Raw genomic sequence first — 20,070 nt, 5'->3', positions numbered from 1 at the left:
AGCCAGCAGCCACTGCTTTGTCTCCAGCATGTGTGTACATCATATTTAAAAGTCAAATAAAAACAAACAAAAGAATCTTTTTTGGTGGCCTGATTCTTTTCTCTCCTTCACCCAGCCCTCCCTCCCTTTTCCCTAAATCCCTGCTGGATTTGGTCCACAGAATTTAAAAAAAAAAAAAGAGAATTAAGATAATAGAGGCAAAAATGAACTGCCTGGTGATTTACCATCATGCATTTCTGCACATTTGATTTAAAAAAAAAAAACAACTAAAACAAATAAAAGTCACAAAAAGCATCTTTTTTTTTTACATGAGGGGTCAAGAAACCCGAGGGGGAATTAAAATTTGGGCTTAAAGCAGGAACATGGGTAGAATAACAGAGAAAAGAGGTGACAAAATGAGAACACTCCACAAAGAGGCAGCTGTGGCTACACCTCAGCAGATGCCCCAGCCACAGGCTACACCCGAGGGCCAGACAGCCAAATCAAAAACAACCCATCCTTGAGCAGTTCATGTCACAACAGCGTCCATTAATCAAAGAGGGTCGATACGTACGAAACAAAACGGTAACAAGACACACCTTCCTCAGTGGCAACAAAAAAAAACATGTTTAACCCACATGTTTAAGTCCCCAGCCAAACTATCCCACCCCGTAAAAGTTTGGTGTTCCACCCTCTCCTGAACTAAAATGACAGATTTTTTTTTTTTCCCCAGTTTTAAGAATCTTTCCCACCCGCCCAAGTGGTTTGTCCTTTCTGGGGGAGAAACCAACAACTAAGGCAAATGTAACACCTCGTGCAAACGAAAGCCTTGAGTGGTGTGTCCCATCTCCCAGTGCGTCACAATAAAGGGCTGTGCTCTCAAGCTGGAAGAGAGACACTCAAAAGAAAAGCTGGATTCGTTTTTTGTCATTTGCTTTCATAAATTTATTCTTTTCTTGTCGGGATGTTAGCTCTCTCTGTACACCATGTAGGCCACTCACATTTTCATAAAAATAACACAAATTAAAAGAAATTAAAATCTTAGTGCATCCTCCTCAGAAAAACAAACCCCCCATTATAGAAATAAACAATAAAAGCAGGAAAAAAGTCTGAAACCTCACGGGGTTTTTTTTTTCATCTTGTTCCCCAAATTTTAAAAAAATATCATACTCATTCATCACAGCTTCCATAGGTGTCCTTTTTTCTTTTTTCCTGTTTTACTAATTTCAGCTGCAGTTTACAAAATGTAAAAAAAAGAAAAAATCTTTAGAGAAAGACTTCCTGGTGTGACAAGGTCAGTGTATGTGACTGAGGTTCAGGAAGTCCTGCCCCACTGCCTTCTTCATGCTGACGCCTTCTCCATGAGCCTGGTCCTTTCCTGTAGTGCAATATGTTCTCCAGGTCTGGGCAGTCCCACGCCAGGCCCGAAGAGGGCGCTACAGAGAGCCGGAGGACATGTCCAGCAGCTCCTGGAAGGTACTGTCGAAGCAGCGCTTCAGGTCCGAGTAGGTCACAACCAGAACGCTCTTCTCGTCTCGAGACACCAGGCTGATCTTCTCAGGAACCCCCGCATCCAGCTGCGGGAAAATAACACAACATGATTAGATGTATTCTCAAGAAACTAAACATTGTGGAGAGGTAGATGCTACATCCTCTCTGTCGGTGTGTGGCAGGGAAAAGACTGACCTTGTTAAGGCAGGAGACAATGTGGCTGAGGTCAATCCATGGCGTTCCAGCTTCTGTCACCTGGTGGAACAGGTGATCACGGAAAAGCTTCAACAGGTAGCGGTCACCCGTCTCTGACCACGCCGGATCCTTCTGGAATCTGATAAAAATTCATTTTAATACACAAATAACTATGCAGTCCTGATGACCTACGTACACGTCATATACTTTTGTAAGTGCTACTTACTCTGGACGCTCGTTTATGGTGCCCAGCTTGGACAACAGGCGGAAGAGGCGGCCATTTTGCACTTCCTGAAAATTTAAAAAAGTATTTCTATTTATTAGTGTCAAACATTGAGGGACAAAAATGAAAACAAGCACTGAACAAATTAAATGTAGAATTTGCAAAAAAAATGTCTGTCAATGACTGCCAATTCTTGCAGGAAACACTCAGAAAAACTCAACCCAGCTGTCTGCACGAATCACGCTCATCTGAGAAAGCATGAACAGCAGGAAGAGATTAGAGCCTGCAGGACTTTTATCAGTCATGCTCAAATGTGTTGCACATGTGCTTCAAAATATTAGCACAGATGACTCACTTCTAACAGATAAGTAATGCAACATATTCTGTCCTTCCTGATGTTCAAGCCGAGGTTCCGAAAAACTCTAACCATGAAAATTTTCATCGACAAAATGACTCACCTGGTCAACAAACACTACACCCCGTGGGGAAATAATTATACATATGATGTAGATATGCCTATATTCATGCACAAGTTTCCAACACGAGGAGACTGAAATCAAGATGAGACTGCAAAGCTTGCAATATACCATAACATCCTGTGCATACACATTTCTGTTCATGAACATTCACATTTTTTTCATTTATTAAAATGCAGTGCCCTTCACATACTTTGGCCAGGTCCTCCTCAATGACATCATTCCTCATCTGTGATGCATCCAGTTGTGTGTAGAATCGAGCTCCAATCATTGGCATAATGTCATTGACGCTGCGAAGGCGAGACTGTTCAGTCAGCAGATACCTGCAGAGGCAAAGAAACATACTGTTGGTTTTCTGGTTGGCTACTACAGTGAAATGCCCAGAGATGTTTGTAAAACCACATATCCTGATACAACTACATACTACATATAATCTACCTAAAGATGATCTATATGTCATCTGACGTAACATGAAAAACACAGACTGCCATATTTTTTTCTTACAGAATGAGGTTCTTGAGGTCTGAAGAGTAGTTGATGGACACCAGCTCCATGGCCTTCTGCAGGTTCTCCCTTTGAATGCCAGCCAGGGAGTTACACGCCAGTGCCAGCACCACCTTGCCCAGAGACACTAGGTCTGCTTGCTGCGACACACAGCATTAATACGATCATTAATACCATTATTCAACAAGTGAGTGATTGATTGATAAGAAACTATGTTAAAGTAAGAACCTGGTACTGTGGTATGAGGGCAAGTTGATTGGACTGACTGCTGTCATATGTTAAGACATCAAACACCCCAACACAGTTCACCCGTAACCTGCAAATAAGCAACAGTTATGGACATCAGTTTGCACATCAGAACACAACCACACAGTTGAGAAAAAGGAAGCTAGCAGTGGAAACAATGTTCTGCTTTTAAAAGGTTCACTTGAATCATATCTACACTTCATGATCTGGAAACTGTAATTTATTGAACTTTATATACACATACATTTACGGTTATTGCTGCTAAGCCAGAATCACAATCTTCCACCCATGCTGGATGAAGAAATGACTTTTTTTTTAGGCGTACCTGGTCTTGCCAGTGATAAGAATCTTGCTGGGGTCCATGACCCGGCAGGCCAGGCCGGCAGTGTGGATGGTGCGCAGGGCTGAGCTGAGTTGGACAATGTAGGCCCAGATCAAAGACTCTGGGAGCAGACCTGCATGCTGCCGTGGTGGGGGCTGTTCATGTTGTCCTGCACAGGAAGACATGTTTTAGTCACACAAATGCAGCTTGACAGGTTAGACGTTACTTTCAAGCTCAGCTTGTCATCCACATTCTTGTCTATCTTCGTTCCAAACTGACTACAGACTACTAGTGTGACTACTAGTGTTTTGACTGGTTTTGGCTTCCCTGTCTGCATTTCTGTAGGTAAGCTATGAGCACCTGCCCTAGGATCACTTTCAGCCACAGTCTCCACCCCTATCCCGGTGCCTCTCACAAGAGACGACCAACTCACCCCACTTCCTCTTGGTGAAATAGGAGTCTGCTGCTGGGTCATTGAAGTGTCTGCTGAACATGGTTTCTGCACCGGCATGGAAGTCGTAACAGAACATCAATGCTAGGAGAAAAGTTTATAAATGACTTAGTTAGAAACAAAAATACATACAATAAATAGTATTTTATTACAGTATTACAGGTTTGCATAAATAATATACACTTACAATTGTCTCCAAAGGTTTTTGTGGTGAAGACCTCCCTCAGTGTTACTAAGTTTGAGTGTTGAATCTTCTTCCACATGTCCACCACCGTCATACACTTGGTGTTGACAAGACGAAAACCTGGACACAAACAACACATTAAATGAATGCATGTCATTTGCATTGTGCTTTTTCTATTAACCCCATCACAGCCCCATGTTTCTTACCATGTATTCTCCTCAAGCAGTAAGACAGGTCATCCTTGCTGTTGATTGCCTTGTAGCAGGAGGTGATGTAGCTGAAGTTGCTGGTCTTCTGTATGCGGTTTGGTGGGGGAAGGGGCTCCAGGGGGAACAGACTGTGATAGCTGTCCATCTCAGATGGTACGTCTGTCAAAGACAGAAGCACAGCCAGAAAAAACGTTAAAACTTTAAAGTCAAATAACATTCACAGGAAAAACATGTGTAAGCCCAAAAACAACCCAACAGTTGTATGATGGAGCCAGTGGCACAAGCAGCAACTGCTCTCTGATTGTTGTGTAAACACATACTAATGAGGCATTGATTAACTTGTTGTTACACATAACAGCTTCACAACGACCCTTTGTCATGATAATTACCTGGGTTTTCCAAGTGGTCAATCTGGGCCATGGTTATCAGATGTCTGTTTATCAGCTCCTGAAAAGAAACCAGACAGTTTCACATTATAAACTTCTATCGCTAATTGTTTTGACGAATGAAACAAAGGATGAATGGGAAATACCTGTCTGAGTTCATCAGCCATGAAGAAGGACGGGGCGTTGGCTTTCGGTTGCATGTAAGCCACATGCGGTGCAATGGGGGGGTAGATGTGGTAGGTAGGAAACACCTGGGATGAAACCAAAAAGACATCTTCCTCTTTATATATAAATGAAAACCAATGTGATCCAAAATGCACTACTGTTTTCCAACCGTACGTGTCTAGCTACAGCTAAGTGTTGATACATTAATAATAAATTAATAATAAAACTTTTTTTCATTCTAAAGATTGTGCCTTTGCACTGGTATGCACAAAAAAGGTCATATCAGAGCCTGACATATACCCCCTAAAAGAATAGTAAATCAGTTTAACCCCAGATATACTTTTTCTTTGTGAGGTGAAAGCCTTCTGATTCATGTCTGGACTAAATTACAGGGGAACATCCTGAAATTTGAACATACCATTCCTGCCATCGGTGCCGGCGTGTTGTCCGTGTAGAAGTACGTGGTCCCCCCAGTTTCTTTCTGGATTACGTGAGGTCCCTGATCAGATATCGTAGTGGGCACCATGTAGTTGGCTGGGTTTGGGGTATGACTGCGTCGACGAAGAGCAGGCGAGGAGTGTGGAGTAATTTTGGGAGAGTGGAGAGGAGATGATCCCGCAGACAGAGACATGCCTAAAATGAGCGACAGGAAAAACATTGCTTCAATAACATAATGGATAGAAAAACAAAAAAAGAAAGAAAAAAAACATAAAATCGTGTTGATTATCAGTAGAAGATTAAGAAAAAACCTTACCTGGAGCCAGTCCTGCAGCTGTGGAACTGCTGAGGGCAGAATGTGGGAATAGAGGTGAGGGAAAAGTCTGGACAGAACCCTGCGCCATGGTAGCCATCCGTGGGACTCCTTTAGGGATGAACTCGCAAGCTGCTGGGTTGGGAAGCTGCTGCAGAAAGTAGGGGAAAAATTCACGAGAATTCATCTTGAGCTCTTTGTCGATCACGATCAACTGGATGTGGAAGAGGATTCCTCAGTTGTAACCAGCCAGCAGTAAGGTCCAGATATTTAACCCGAATGGGCGTCGTCTAAGTCATTAAGTCGCAATAAGTGTTTGTTGATACCCATCACATAGGTGGGGCTTTCAGGTCCCACCCCAGACAGGTGACAATCACCTGAGAGTCGTTGATGATGAAGGAGGAGTTGATTACCCCCCAGTCATGCAAATGACAATTTGACCCTGGTAATGGCCATCTCCTGTTTCATCTCCCCAAAGTACAAAGTAAAACTGATGGTGTAAAGAAGTTAATTTATCATGCATGTTACTCAAAATGATATATCTTTAATTAAACAAAAATTACATGTAATGTTCACAGACAGAGCTGACCTACAGACTGCTGCTTGTCCACAATTTTTCTTGACCATTTTTTAAATCACTCAAAAAAATACATCATCTGTGCTTTAAGCAAAACTGTGTGATCAAGGTGTGTTATGCAAATGCAGAAAAAGTTAACAAGTTTCTTTGATGAGTCTGCAGTATCCCCTGATGTCATGATTAGTTATGTTTGACGGGTTGTAATCCGAAATCAACCACATGCATAGATATCTGGGTATTGTGCGGTAAACATCTAGGTTTTCAACTTAACTATGTTTTAAACTAACTAGTTTTTGAACTATCTAACTAGCTTTTGAACTTACTAACTAGGTTGTGAACTATGTTTTGAACTAACTAGGTTTAAAACTAACTAGGTTTTGAACTATCTATGTAACTAGGTTTTAAACTACTGTAACTAGTTTTTGAACTATCTAACTAGTTTTTGAACTTACTAAGTACGTAACTAAGTTTTGAACTATGTTTTGAACCAACTAGGTTTTAAACTAACTATGTTTTGAACTAACTGACTAACTAACTAACCAACTAGGTTTTGAACTTGTGAACTGTTTTAAACTAACTAGGTTTTAAACCAACTAGGACCTGGACTAACTCACAAGGTTTTGAACTAACTAGGTGTTGAATTATTTAAAATAAACAGTGTATATGTTATTATTTAATTATTATTTATGTTAATTGTTCATGTTTACACTGTATGTTAACACTTTTACACCAACCCGCTTTAAGTGCTTTCAGTTGCCCCTTGGGGACAAATAAAGTTTTTTGAATTTGAAATACTTCTAGTAAGTATTATTGTTGTACATTAAGAAATCCCTGTTTAAATGTAAAGTTAAAAGCCTCAAATATACGTTTAAAATCCTCAAAACAGGATTAAAAATATATATTTGACTTGTGTTTCCAAACTGAGACAAGATCTTTCCATGTTAACAGAAACTCTGTCTTTCTTTGATGGATGCTGGCACAAGTCCTCATTAAGTATGTGTCCTTGTCAGAAAGGTGTTTATATGAGCCATCATTTTACCATTCATTAGGTTGTTTGTTATCCCTCCTCATTGAAATGGTAAGTCAGTTAGGGGTGACACGGCATGGGGGGGGAGGTGAACGATCAAGGAGGTGAGGTCCCTTCTCTCATTAACAAAGGCTCAGTATAGGTTTTCACTTTTTCTTTCACAAGCTGTTCAGAACTGAAGAGACCTCTGGGATGAAAGTCCATTTGACTTATTCAACACAAAGACATCAACACAAAGAACTACTATGACCTGCATGACTGAGAGTCTAAATTGGTCTATTTCAGTCTTAACTATCTAAGCATTAAAATACAGTGGTGAGTGTTAAAAGCACTTTGTATTGATGGAATACTTCTATGCTCACCTTTCTCCTTTGGGAAATGCTGAGAGCACCAAAATCACTGAAAAGCGAAGATGTTGGGGAGTTCACTGGATCTATGGACGACCAAACAGTGTTAAGAACTGAACTGTGGTGCCTTCAGTATTCAGCTCGCGAGTGTTGAAAACTACTATAAAGAGCATAAACCGATAAGGAGACATACCATGAGTGCTGTGACTGAAGTTCTTGGCACCATCATTAAGGAGACTGGGTGAACTGCTGCTGGTAGTCATTCGCTGAAAAAAGAAGCAACAATAACAGATTTATTACAAGGCCCACTATTACCATGTATCCAGTAAAAAAGAAACATGACACTTGTGTACATTTTCAAAGGCAATTTATCACGTGATATGTTCACTCTGAATAAATATATCATACACAAACAGATTCTCTTTAATACCTGCATCATTGAGTATTTAGACTCTACTGGGCTCCCAAACCCATTAACCCCAATAAAGCTGCTGCTGAAGTAAGAGTTGGTGAGATTGGCATCACTCAGGGTTGCACCTTCCATCCCTGGGACTGAGGATGACATAAATAGAAGTTTACAAAATATGAAATGTCACCAAGTGATAAATTTGTTGTATGAGAGGTCAGATGAGGTATGCATGCTTATGCAAACAGTATAAACAGTTGTGCAAATGTGCAAACTACAAATGTTGGTGACTTGTGTGAATGCAGAAGCAACACAAACACAATAGTGAGCTAATGCTAATGCTAGCAAACATCACACATACATATTAACAACAATGTGGTTCAAAGAAACATAATCAGTAAGAAGACTTTTGGCATCAGTCTTAAAAGTGACGACGCAACATTGCACGTTAGATAAAATCAATTAAAATTGGAAAAATTGGCCAATTTTCTCAATTAACTGACAACAGCTAATCAGCTAGGAGCTAAACATGCTAACTTTAGTGGGTCAAACTCACAGCTGTCATGCAGAACAAGCAGGCCGACTAGGTATACACTGCTACAGCATGGAGAATATGTGGCTGCAATAAATTAATAATAATACAGCAGTAATAGCCGTTTCTTGAACAGATATAGAACAACTCGTGTGCAGGCTGCACATAAAAAGTATTTATTCTCATGCAATGTATGTGAATGTATCCCACGTTGTTTTGAGGTGAGTTGTTTTGAATAAGGCCTTAGTGAATCCTCGGGCTAAATTTTAACAAAGCCCAACAAGGCCCAACAGTAAAGTCAGTCAGTCAGCGACCACTTATGAGGCCTTGTCAGACGTTGTTACTTACTGGTCAACAACTGCCCCTCCAGAGGTGTGGCTGAGGGCCCCAATGTTTCACTCTTTTTAGGTACACCGGTCCCGCCGCTGCCCGGGCAGGTTGCCGCAGAGCCACCGAGGGAATACCCCGCTGGCGTCCCGCCACCACCGGCCATAGACAACGGGACAGGGCTGCCGCCGCCACCGTGCAGCGGTAGGCTAGACATGGACGGATCTTCATGTAGGAACTGGCATTCATCGCCATAAAAGCACGTTTTGTCTTTCGCATAGTATCGGCAGAACTTCACTTTGACATTAGGTATCCCGGCACCCCCGAGCGGAGCAGCTGAAGCTGGGAGTCCACTGTTCATGGCACCGCTGCTGCCGCCGCCGCTGCTGTCGGAAGGCACTCACACATAGAGTCGCGGATAGCTAGCCAGCTAGCCTGCAAACAGTTTTCCCATAAATGTATGTATTAAATAACTTCAGTCGGTGAAGAACGCTCGGGATTCTACTGCACTCACATTATAAGGCTACGATGCATTCTGTTTCACGGAAATATTAGCGCATGTGTGGAATCCTGGTCGTCGTTGTTGTCAATATCCATGCAGCTGCCCTCTTCGCAAAGTAGCCTGTTGTTGTTTTTTTGCTCACGTCCAGGATGCTAGGCTAACGGCAGCTAGCGCGACTTTGCATTGTGGGTCCAGCCTCTGGCAGCGGCTCGCTGCTGCGGAAAAAACAAACGGTGCTAAAGAATAAAAGGTAACTGGACGGTTCAAATATTCTAATTCTATCTAATTATAGAGTATCTAATTTTGGAAGATAAATATTTTCTTTCCGTAGTGCTTTGAAATTAAAAAAAATAATTTAAAAAATTTATGGCACATTCAGCCTATTTTCAAGTTTAACGCGACATGACACGAAAACCTGCAACAAACTAGTTTTCACTCAAAGCAATTAATAAGCAAAGAAATACAAGTCTCTAAAATATTAAAATTCAAGAAATTCATCATGTAAGGGAAGAACATAAACTTACAAAATATATATAAAAACATACAAAAAGGAACGCAGCTGATGTTTGAGTCACCTTTATATTTTGTTATAACACATAATAAGTCAAATAATTTAAAGTCATTACTATTTTATTTTCCATAAATGGTCTTCAGCATACTTGATAACATTTTTTTGTGTGTTGGGTCGTGCAAACAGGTGGGGCTGTGACGTCTTACATCCACTTCCCCCGTGTTTTCACAAATCTACATCAACCTTTTCACGCCTGTATCGTAATGAGTTTGTGACCCCGACGGGAAGAGAAATATGATAGCAGGTGAGTGTGTGCATTTCAAATCTGTTCTGTCATCGGCACCGCAGAATCAGCGGTATTTAAAAGTATTTTAATAATTAAAAGATTATTTTTAAAAAGATTATTATCATTATTCAATCAGTTTAAAATGTGTAAAAGAACAGACGTTTTGATTGTATTTGTACCAGTTACAGTTTATTCTGTTACCAATGAAATATGCATTAAAAACCAAGCAAATTATCTGCATTACAATGTTGTCTCATTTTCTGCTGCACCTCTCATATTAATTGTATGTCTTAGTTATGTTTTAAAATTATCTACATTTTTTATGAGTAAAAAGTACTTAATAAGAATATATGCATGTATTTTAAATTAAGTTACAATATTCTGTCTTTCTAGCTGTTGTCCTGCTTTGTGCCTTCAAATTTCACTTCTCTGGTGGTGCTGTGGCAAATAATCCACCCTGTGTATCCAGTCATGAGGTAAACATGACAGAATTAATTGTAAATAAATGTATTCATCTTTCTAAGTTACTGACTTTTTCAGAATCCTTACTGAGCTAAGGGAATCTTTTACTCTGTGGTTGGCTCAATTCTACTTACTCAGATTGTGAAATGAAATGGCTTCTCATAAGGGAACTAAGAAAATGTGCTCTGGTTGTTTCTGTTTTGTTATCATATCATTTTGTTCTTTTACGTCAGATAAAGTTCAATGGGTAATTGTACAGCTTGTTTGATAATTCATTGTATGAAGAAATATATCATTTGTTTAAGCAAACTAAGAAATTGGTTTGTTTAAACTAATTTAAACAAATGAGTTTAAAAAAACTGAATTTGTTTGTTTAAACAGACAAATTGGACATGCACGATTGCTGGTTGCTGTAAAGTTATGTTTTAACATTTATGCAAGACTTTGTTTCTATAACTTCAAGTATTAAATAATTCAGTGTGATTGTATGTTGTCTTTTTTCAGGTGGAATGCATTGATATAATAGATTTGCGTGCGGCTGGTCCTGAGGGTGTGGAGGTGTGTGTTGGAAAGAAACTCAACATCTCTCTGGAGCATGGCCTGGATTACCTTATCTGCCACTGGAGCAAAGGAGCAGATCTAATACTGACAATGTGAGTGAACACCTGTGCATCCTCATTGCTTTTTTCTATGTGTAAACGATCAAGCCTGAGTGCCTTATCCTAAACCTCACCAGAAGTGAGAGTCGCTCCATGGTCTTACCACCGCTTTCTGAGACGGATTCAGGGAAGTACAATTTGAGCTGTGAAACCAAAAATGAGACGAGGACTTCACTGACAGTGTTTCTGCATGTAGTAATGAGTGAGTACCAGCTCTCTGCGTTACTCTGGGATGACAGGAATGATTCAGTGGAAATATACAGTACTAACAGTTTATTTTTCCCAGAACGACCCATAAAACCATTGCTGACACTGGACCGCGTGAATGAAAAGCGGATATCGCCCTATTTTACCTGCACCTCTGAAGGATGCCCTGAGCCCACACTTGAATGGTTTGGGTAGGAGCATTATATTTGCATATGTAATTCAGTTTATGTTTGCATATGTTATGTAAAAGGTAAAACGTTTCTTTCAACATAAATTAGATATCTGGATTATGGATTATTACAGAATAGTTTTTGAATACTTTCATCTGCTTTCTACCAGAAGTACAGAGTTGATGGATGATTCTGCAAAGAGGGGAAAGGCAAAAATCACAACATCCAGTACAAAGTTTCCTAGTGGAATGATGTGCTGTGCTACTAATGCTGAAGGACAAGAATGCTCACAATTGTATGACTATGGTAAATGAATAGTTAAACAAATTCATCAAAGAAAAATATACCAATTTAAAAATAATTACAAGATCAAGTTAATTTGCTTCATTTTAGTCTCTTTGAAGCCCAGAAATGATCTTCGTCCAGTTTCTTGTGTGACTTGAAGCCTGACTGTGTGTTTCAGATCTAGAGCAGAACTTTATAACAAATGATGAAGTCACTAATATGACGGTCAGCCCAGGTCAACCCTTGCTGCTTCGCTGTCGGAAAAAATATAATCAATACTCGCTCGTGTGGGAGAATGGCCCTAAAGTATTGGATGCCAGTACATTGAATTGCCCTTCTAAAGTCAATGAGGACGTACGGTTAACTCCACATAACACTGACAGATTCTTTACAATCTTCACACTTTACAATCATCTCAACTAAGATGCATCTTATCCTCACAAATATTAACCTTTTTTTTTTTTGGTCTTAGCTCTGCATTAAAAATGACTCCCACGATGGCAGTTCAATGGCCTACCTGTTCTTTAAATCGATCAGAGCGTACCACAGCGGCATATATACCTGCAGGAGTCCTGAAAACAAGATGAAGTCTGTCTACATTCACGTTCAGGGTTAGTAGAACTAATGTCACTGCAGTCTTTCCTTCTGCATTTATAGCAATTTCACTTCTTACCAATTTATCTTTAGAGCACTTTTTTATCATTCTTTACTGATTGTTTTGCTTATGTTGCATCAGCTTCTGAAGGTTTCCTTTCCGTTCAGCTGGATAAAAACAAGACAATTTCAGCTCTGAAAGCATCCACCTCCTGTTTGCAAGCCAGTGTTTCCTACCATCCTGTACTTCAGAAGTGTTCCTGGGAAGCTCCTGATAAAACTCTGACTAAATGTATCAGAGAGATGCAAGTGACAAAACACAGGTAGATGCATAAAGCAACATTCTTGGAGATGAATCTAATTAATTAATATACCACTAGTGTATAGAAATGTGCTGGACATTTAAAGTCTTTCCATGAACACTTATAGAGAACTTGTGGTAAATATAACTTTATGTGAATGCTGGCTATGGCTGCCTTCTTAGGACTGTGAAGCTCTGTGATCCGCTCAGAACAGGAGATTATAAATTACATTTGGAGGCTGGAGGAAAAAAAGACACAAAGACAATATCAGTGTGTGTTGTTGGTAAGGGATATTTTTTCTTTGTTTGGTATTTTTTGTTAATATAAATTAATCTTTTACATTAAAGTGTGTGATTTTGCAATGCCTATTGTCCACTGACTTTGTTTCAGACACACCGAAATTCAAATTCAGTTCCAGTGATGCTAAAAACACCTTTACGTTTGAGACTGTAAGTCTTGTCCCAGCAAATTATACCTGGTTGTCTTGTGCCATATCTAATGACAGGTATGTCTATTGTCAGATCTGCCTATGGAAATCCTTTAATGTGAACATGCAAATGTAATGTCCTAGAGTTTCTGCTCTTTGTTCCACAGCAGCTGTGAAGCAGAATCTTCCTGGAAAGTGATCCCAGACGCCTGTCAAGGAGATTCTGATGTCCTTTGTGAGAAGAACATTCAGAGCTCTCTGAGCAGAGATCTGGTGGTTGGGCACCATTTAAGATTTTGTCTGACAAACTCAGTTGGCTCTTGGTGCCAAACTAGATACTCAATAAACAATTCATCTGGATTAAATTATAAACCAGGTATAGTGAGATTTATTTTTCTTTGTAAAGTCTATATATTGAATGAAATGTTTTTTGTTTGACTGTCATTAGAAACTGGTTGTCATCGTTGTTTTCAGTTCCTGCATCTAACATCAGCTTGACAGTGCTGCAAGTTGGAAGTTTGATTCTGATTCTGGGTCTGTCACTAATCGCTATTGTACTGGTGTACTTTATCAGGAATAAGGTAAATTGCATATCCAACATACAGTATGTGAATGCATACATGCAAATAGGAACACAGGTGGTTTCAACTCTTTTGTGTTTCCTGTAGAAACGCCGTTATGAGCCCCAGCTTCAAATGATCCAGATGGTTGGACCCAATGACAATGATTATATCTACATAAATTTCAAGGACTTTGAATATGACTTAAAATGGGAATTTCCAAGGGAGAACCTGAAACTTGGTATGAATCACTGCAAGCTTTAGATGTAGTACTTCAGTGGCCAAAGACAACAAAGATATGGTCTGATAAATTTATCGTCCAATGTAAAAGTAAATTTGTAGAAAATTGCAAACATGACTGATACATCGGATGCATTAATGTTGAAACAGCAATTCACTGTTAATTAATGGAGGAGGAAGCAACAACACCTTTTTATCCAGTGTCTTGTAACATCTCAATTTTAAGCTTGACTTTAAGCTACAGCCGTTGAAGTCCTGCTTCTCTGTGAACTCAGAGCAAAAACTATATGAACTTCTACTGTGACGATCTTTCCAGGTAAAGAGCTGGGCTCCGGGGCTTTTGGCATGGTGGTCCAGGCTACAGCCTATGGCATCAGCAAACCTGGAGTGTCACAGCAGGTTGCCGTAAAGATGCTTAAAGGTCAGTGTGTTATATATTTATGGTATACTGTGAGTGAAACCCCAACAGGGCTACATTTGTAACTTATTTGGTATTTTGAACCTGCAGAGAAACACCATGTGGTGGAGAAAGAGGCTCTGATGTCAGAGCTCAAGATGCTCACTCACATTGGTCACCATACCAACATTGTTAACCTGCTAGGGGCGTGCACAGAAACAGGTACATTTACAAATGTTACATGTTTAAAAAATAAAAATAAACGTGTGGCTGTTTAAGCAGGAATGTCTGTGATGTGAAGATTCTCATTCATCCAGGTCATGGTCGATCTCTGTATTGATCTAGAACCAATGCAGTCACAAACTGCAACATCCAGCGACACCCCTGAATTCAAAATTTTACCCTGACCTACTTGCATAGGTCAAAGATCAAACTAGTGCTCTGACCTACTGTCATTGATCAAAGTACTAGCTTTGATCTATGGTCTTACACTGGCCTTCTCTCTTGTCTTTCTATCTTATCCGGTTCCTGAGTGTACAAAAAGTTTAAATTTGACCTTGACGTAGTTTTCCCAGGGTCAAGGTCGTCATCTCATTTTCACCCCCTTTGCTCGCCTGAGTAATGTGCTTTTTGTTTCATCTTTCTATCTGCAAATTGTTGCGAAGATATTTGGTGGACATACGAACAAATGGATGAACACACGAACACTGAAAACTACAGTACATCACCGCTTTGAAGCGGGATGTAATAAATTCAATTGGACTTGCAGGGAAAGCTTTCATCTGTGGGCTGTAGGATGTCCTGCCCTTCTTGGACTTTGCAGTACAGCTTGAACTAGTTGTGAATCTCAACATTGAGCTGTACAAAAAACCAACACATACCGACCAGTATGTTGTTTTTGATTCCCACCACTCACTGTAACACATTAGGGGTCATCAGAACCCTGAACCACCAGGCCCAAAACACCCCCACCAGAGAAGGAGGAAAGCTCAAAGAGTAGAAACAGATCAGGAATGCTCTTCAGACGAGTTTATCCCAACTGAGCATACCAACAACAAAAACAACAATGAACCAGAGAGGAACCGGCACACAGGTGATGGGTTCTCAGACTTTTCTCTTCAGGTTCAATTGACTTCATTCAACACAAAGATAAGGCGGTGATCTTGCATCAAGTGTATTAAAATTTCAAATGATCTCCATAGAGATCTTTTCATGCCTCTGTATTCATGTCTGATTTAATCAATTCACTGTTATAGAAAACATTCTGCTCAAACTGTTCCAGATGAATCTCTTTAAGACTATTTATGTATCTATGATGTCAGAAGAACCGAGTTAATGTGCTTCTCATCAACTTGTTCTCCTCCTTAACATGGAGTAAAATACATGTTTGTATTTATAGGAGAAGTTCCTACCATTGTCAGATACTTAACCAGGTGTCACATCAGCTGTCAACTCCATTACAGTGTATGGCTTATTTTTAAAGTGCCTCAAGTTACAATTACTGTATTGTTTGATTTTCCCCATGTAGCACCAACATACCTGATCTTCCAATACTGTTGTTATGGCGATCTACTGAACTACTTAAAGTTGAACAGGGAGCGCTACAACAATTCTACGACTGATATGTCCAAGAAGGACGGTTGGAGAGGCCTTTACCACAACTTGAAGCCCAGGAGAAACTCAAGGTGCAAATGAGGATTGGAAAGGCAAAAATTGTGAATTATTTGTGCATAAAGGAAGGATTTTTAATACAACAACGGATTTGTAGGTGTAGACATGAGAAGCCTTGCTTAAGATTACAAAAAATGTGTGTTTTCCTAGTGAGCAAGAGACAGTGGTGGACAATTATGTGCCTATGCATAGCTCTACCACTAGAGGGCAGCACGACACCACACTCCTCATTCCCAACGATTGTTTTGACGGTAAATAGTTTCGACAGTAATTGTTAAATAAACCAGTTCAAGTCAAAGCATGATCCATATCGATCCTAACTGATCGCTTTTCTCCACACACAGAAATCTGTGACAATCTTGACGATGAGGATGAAGGGTTGCAGGCCCTGACTTTCGATGACCTGCTTAGTTTTGCTTTCCAGGTCGCCAAAGGCATGGACTTCCTGTCCTCCAAGAATGTAAGGGATGCAGGAACACACTGGGGAAACTATTTAACTCTAAATATGTTAGTCCTTCACTGTCCACACAGACACACAACAACACAATTCATTCTTTTCATTTTCTTTTTTTGATGGTTAATTCGATCGACTAATATTTTAAAAATACATTTTTCATTTGTGTATGGAGGTGGCACATCATGAGCTGTGATTTTCTGGTAATTATTATTACTTTCAGGATATCGCAAAATATTATAGTAAAATATGCAGTATATTTGTAATGTTGAAGGAAGTGAAACGGTGATCCACAATCTGCCTGCATAGTAAGAACCATTCAACATCATCAGTGTCAGAAACATTAGATGATTGAAAACAAAGACAGGGTCTTCTGTTTGGAGGGATAAAAATACGTTTAAGACCTTAAAGAGCATGCTGATATCTGTTGACAATATAATGGAATGTGTAGCAGTTAAAATGTCTGTGACAAACCGATTAATTCAAGATAAACACCGTCTGCTGAGGGAGGTTAATATGATCATTATATTCTTGTTGAGAACACTGGCAAGGTTAAGTCCTTGTTTTGACCAGCTATGATGTTAACAAACTTTAATGTTCCTAAGAAGAATGTAAATATGGTTATGCTCTAGGTTATATCTAGGACAAAGTTTAATTTTTGGAATTGCAGAAAATTGATGTAATGATGTTATGACCACACTGATAAGGGAATGAATAGCTGAAACAACAATGTGCTACAATGAATGTTAAAATTCAATGTACGAACTGGTCTAAAACATTTATTGTCTGGATCAGCTGACAATATATTGTAATGAGAGAGGTGTTCGTTGAGTCTGGGGATGGGGATTTCACAAGCCAAATGGTTTCTACCCATCAGCCCCTTTTTTTTTGGATGTTGTTGTCGATGTTGCGAACGTGATGAAGGTGTGAAGTCTGTTGTAATAACATGTCTGAAAAAAAATAAACTAAATAAATAAATACGATTTAGTCCTCGGCCCAAAGTGTAGACGTCCATTCAAAACAAACACAGAAACTTTTAAAATTAAAAACTTGTTTTTTTGTTTTAGTTTTGAAACAAATAGGTATTGGATCTAGTTTCATGTTATTTTTTTTTAGCTTATTTCAGTGGGCTTTACTTTTTTTTTTATGATTGAAACTCATGTCTATTGTCAGTCCAGTAAAGGTGTATTTCAGCGAAATATGTTAAGGTTTAACTAACTACAGTTGGTCTGTCTGGGTTGATTATTGGTAAAATTCTCACTAAACTTTCCTGTGTGTCTGCAGTGCATTCATCGAGACCTGGCAGCTAGAAACGTGTTAATGACGAAGGGCAGACTGGTGAAAATTGGTGACTTTGGCCTGGCCAGGGACATTGACAACGACTCCAACTATGTTGTGAAAGGAAATGTAAGCCAGATATTACATCACTTTTACACTGTTCTTTAGTTGCGTGGTAAATTAATGTCTCACACACGGTGTTGTGACTCCTCTCTGTCAGGCTCGCTTACCGGTGAAGTGGATGGCACCAGAAAGTATCTTTCAGGGGATATATACCATGAAAAGTGACGTCTGGGCTTATGGCATTCTGCTCTGGGAGATCTTCTCCCTTGGTAACCGTGGACCACCACCTGCCATGATGAGCACCATATGCAATGAATTTCTTTGCACTGACTCACCACACTTTCTGTTTAACTACTGTACTGGTTTCAGGTGTCACTCCGTACCCTGCCATGGAGGTGGATCACAAATTCTACTCATTAATCAAGAAAGGATTTAAGATGGAGTGTCCACCCTATGCTAACGAGTCTGTGTAGGTGTCTTTGGTTTCTATGCAAGCCCTCTGATTCTCCAGTATATGGAGTATTTGAATAAACTGACCAGATGCTGCATACTGCTATAGTAAAGTTTGTATTTAATCATTTTGCATAATGACAAGGAGCATCACTAACTCAAATTCTCCTACTTTTTACTACTTTCCAGCATATTGAATAGAAATGTTTTTATTTGAGATCTTTATTTTTCCTTAATTTACAGAAAAATCCAGCAGTGTGAGAACAAAAATCACAACTTGCTTTCAATGCAAATAAAATCAAGTCACACTTCATTTCTTGTAATCGTTCTGGTTTGACATTTTTATGTTCAAGATAAAGTTAATTTTTTACAGGTTCATGTGAGTGAAATTATCTAAATTCTTAAGAGCAGCTTATACCTGAATTGTAAGACTGGGTCATTGTCTCTGTTACTGTGCTGTCCTACTGAATTTACTTTAAAATGATGAAATACTGTAGTGCCACTCCTTTTGACTTCTAGATATCAAGGATAATACATTTTATTGACTTTCCAGATGCATGAACTATTGCAAAATATCTTTAATGTGAATGTCTCCTTCAGGTATGGAACCATGTGTAGGTGTTGGACCCTGGATGCCCACAACAGGCCTCCTTTTTCCAAATTGTTGTCGTGTATGTGTGATCAGCTGACAGACAAAAAGGAGGAAGTACGTCTTCAGCAAAAATGTATCCTAGATTTAACTTTTGTATCTAATCTGTTAAAATTTAACCTTTTTTCTTTTCCCCTCCTCTTTCAGTTCTACCTTTACATGCGTGACCAGACAGCCAGCGACTACCACAATGCTTCAGCTATTCTAGATACTTCTGCCTTGACTAAACAGAGTGAGGGCAAGACACAGTTGGCCAATGACTACTGTCAGACCTACACAACTGAAAAGAGTGAAGTGGACAAGTCCCAATCGGAAGTGATGGGTGTTGAGGAAAAGCTTCTGAAGCCAGCCGATGCAAAGTGATTTCCTGTCAATTAATGCATCATGTGTTCAATTTGTTTTCAGTCTCAACAGTTAGAGTAGAATTCACTCGCTATTAAAATTTTCTAATCTCATTTTAGACATGTAGATTTAATCGAACATATCAACACAACTAGTTATAACATGTAATTTTTAAATTGTGAGAAGCGTTTTCAGTGAAGGATTTTTTCATGATGAAAATGTGGATCGAATATAAATAGCATAAAGAATTGTTCTGTTTTTTTGTGCAGATAAATCTGAATCTTATTCTCAGGTAAACTAAAATGTATGTATATGCAATGAATTTATAACTCTTTACACTCAACCTATTTGGAATGAGTTTTTAAATTGTATTGGTTAGATGGAGGCAACTGATTTGCTATTGCGACCTCTGAAAGGAAAAGCCGAAAGGAGGAGAAGAAGACTTTTACTTGTTATATATTCTGCTACAAAAATATTTTTTTTATATATTTTCTTTTTTCCATTCACATCAGCAACTATTTGTTGATGAAATCCATTTTTATTACACCTTTACATTTTTTCAATGCATGTTTGTAATGTCATTTTAAAGGATTATATCTGCAATAAAACTTTCTACCCTTACATGAAAAACACGTCATCTATTTTTTTTTTCTTGTTTTGGTGAAGTTCAATGTCTTGTGACCCTCTGCATGTCAGAAAAGCAAGTTATCATTTGATATTTTTCATCCTCAAATAGCAAATAACATCCTTGAAATTCATCAAG

General features: G+C 39.2%; 2 protein-coding genes across 6 annotated transcripts; one reads left to right on the top strand and one right to left on the bottom strand.

Annotated features, from left to right (window-relative positions):
* Nucleotides 1–202: 202 nt before the first annotated feature.
* On the bottom strand, nucleotides 203–9,453 carry pan3 (poly(A) specific ribonuclease subunit PAN3). 3 transcript variants are annotated; one of them, XM_068343562.1, is made up of 19 exons: nucleotides 9,313–9,453; nucleotides 8,820–9,233; nucleotides 7,964–8,085; nucleotides 7,727–7,799; nucleotides 7,549–7,619; nucleotides 5,586–5,733; nucleotides 5,250–5,464; nucleotides 4,813–4,917; nucleotides 4,670–4,727; nucleotides 4,278–4,439; nucleotides 4,075–4,191; nucleotides 3,870–3,971; nucleotides 3,440–3,605; nucleotides 3,097–3,184; nucleotides 2,869–3,008; nucleotides 2,558–2,687; nucleotides 1,892–1,956; nucleotides 1,666–1,804; nucleotides 203–1,556 (listed from the first exon to the last, which is right to left on the bottom strand). In XM_068343562.1, exons 2-19 carry the CDS (start codon nucleotides 9,157–9,159, stop codon nucleotides 1,416–1,418), a joined length of 2,382 nt encoding a protein of 793 aa, XP_068199663.1. In that variant the 5' UTR covers nucleotides 9,160–9,233; nucleotides 9,313–9,453; the 3' UTR covers nucleotides 203–1,415. The 3 variants fall into 3 exon arrangements, with proteins under 3 accessions (XP_068199663.1, XP_068199662.1, XP_068199664.1); XM_068343561.1 differs by having other exon boundaries at nucleotides 8,820–9,443; XM_068343563.1 differs by having other exon boundaries at nucleotides 5,586–5,730; nucleotides 8,820–9,443.
* A 544-nt stretch (nucleotides 9,454–9,997) lies between these two features.
* On the top strand, nucleotides 9,998–19,925 carry flt3 (fms related receptor tyrosine kinase 3). 3 transcript variants are annotated; one of them, XM_068303951.1, is made up of 24 exons: nucleotides 9,998–10,115; nucleotides 10,491–10,573; nucleotides 11,064–11,212; nucleotides 11,296–11,420; nucleotides 11,505–11,616; nucleotides 11,768–11,901; nucleotides 12,059–12,234; nucleotides 12,353–12,491; nucleotides 12,617–12,797; nucleotides 12,959–13,059; nucleotides 13,167–13,281; nucleotides 13,371–13,579; nucleotides 13,678–13,784; nucleotides 13,872–14,004; nucleotides 14,320–14,424; nucleotides 14,512–14,622; nucleotides 15,929–16,085; nucleotides 16,222–16,322; nucleotides 16,416–16,531; nucleotides 17,810–17,932; nucleotides 18,024–18,135; nucleotides 18,236–18,335; nucleotides 18,917–19,022; nucleotides 19,113–19,925. In XM_068303951.1, exons 1-24 carry the CDS (start codon nucleotides 10,106–10,108, stop codon nucleotides 19,326–19,328), a joined length of 3,021 nt encoding a protein of 1,006 aa, XP_068160052.1. In that variant the 5' UTR covers nucleotides 9,998–10,105; the 3' UTR covers nucleotides 19,329–19,925. The 3 variants fall into 3 exon arrangements, with proteins under 3 accessions (XP_068160052.1, XP_068160051.1, XP_068160050.1); XM_068303950.1 differs by having other exon boundaries at nucleotides 11,765–11,901; nucleotides 13,374–13,579; XM_068303949.1 differs by having other exon boundaries at nucleotides 11,765–11,901.
* Nucleotides 19,926–20,070: the final 145 nt, after the last annotated feature.

Source organism: Antennarius striatus, chromosome 20 (assembly GCF_040054535.1).
Source record: "Antennarius striatus isolate MH-2024 chromosome 20, ASM4005453v1, whole genome shotgun sequence".
NCBI lineage: Eukaryota > Metazoa > Chordata > Actinopteri > Lophiiformes > Antennariidae > Antennarius > Antennarius striatus.
Note: the sequence above shows the minus strand (reverse complement) of the source record. Positions and strands in the feature narration are given on the sequence as shown.

Bases quoted from the DNA above. Each gene is read 5' to 3' on its own strand.
- pan3 (XM_068343562.1), bottom strand. From the start codon at position 9,159: ATGAACAGTGGACTCCCAGCTTCAGCTGCTCCGCTCGGGGGTGCCGGG. The intron at 8,086-8,819 runs GTAAGTAACAAC...TGTCATCCTCAG, and splicing joins GGAGGGGCAGTTGTTGACCA to TCCCAGGGATGGAAGGTGCA. The intron at 3,972-4,074 runs GTAAGTGTATAT...CTTTTCTCCTAG, and splicing joins AAAAACCTTTGGAGACAATT to CATTGATGTTCTGTTACGAC.
- flt3 (XM_068303949.1), top strand. The intron at 10,574-11,063 runs GTAAACATGACA...GTCTTTTTTCAG, and splicing joins CCTGTGTATCCAGTCATGAG to GTGGAATGCATTGATATAAT. The intron at 11,617-11,764 runs GTAGGAGCATTA...GCTTTCTACCAG, and splicing joins CCCACACTTGAATGGTTTGG to AAGTACAGAGTTGATGGATG.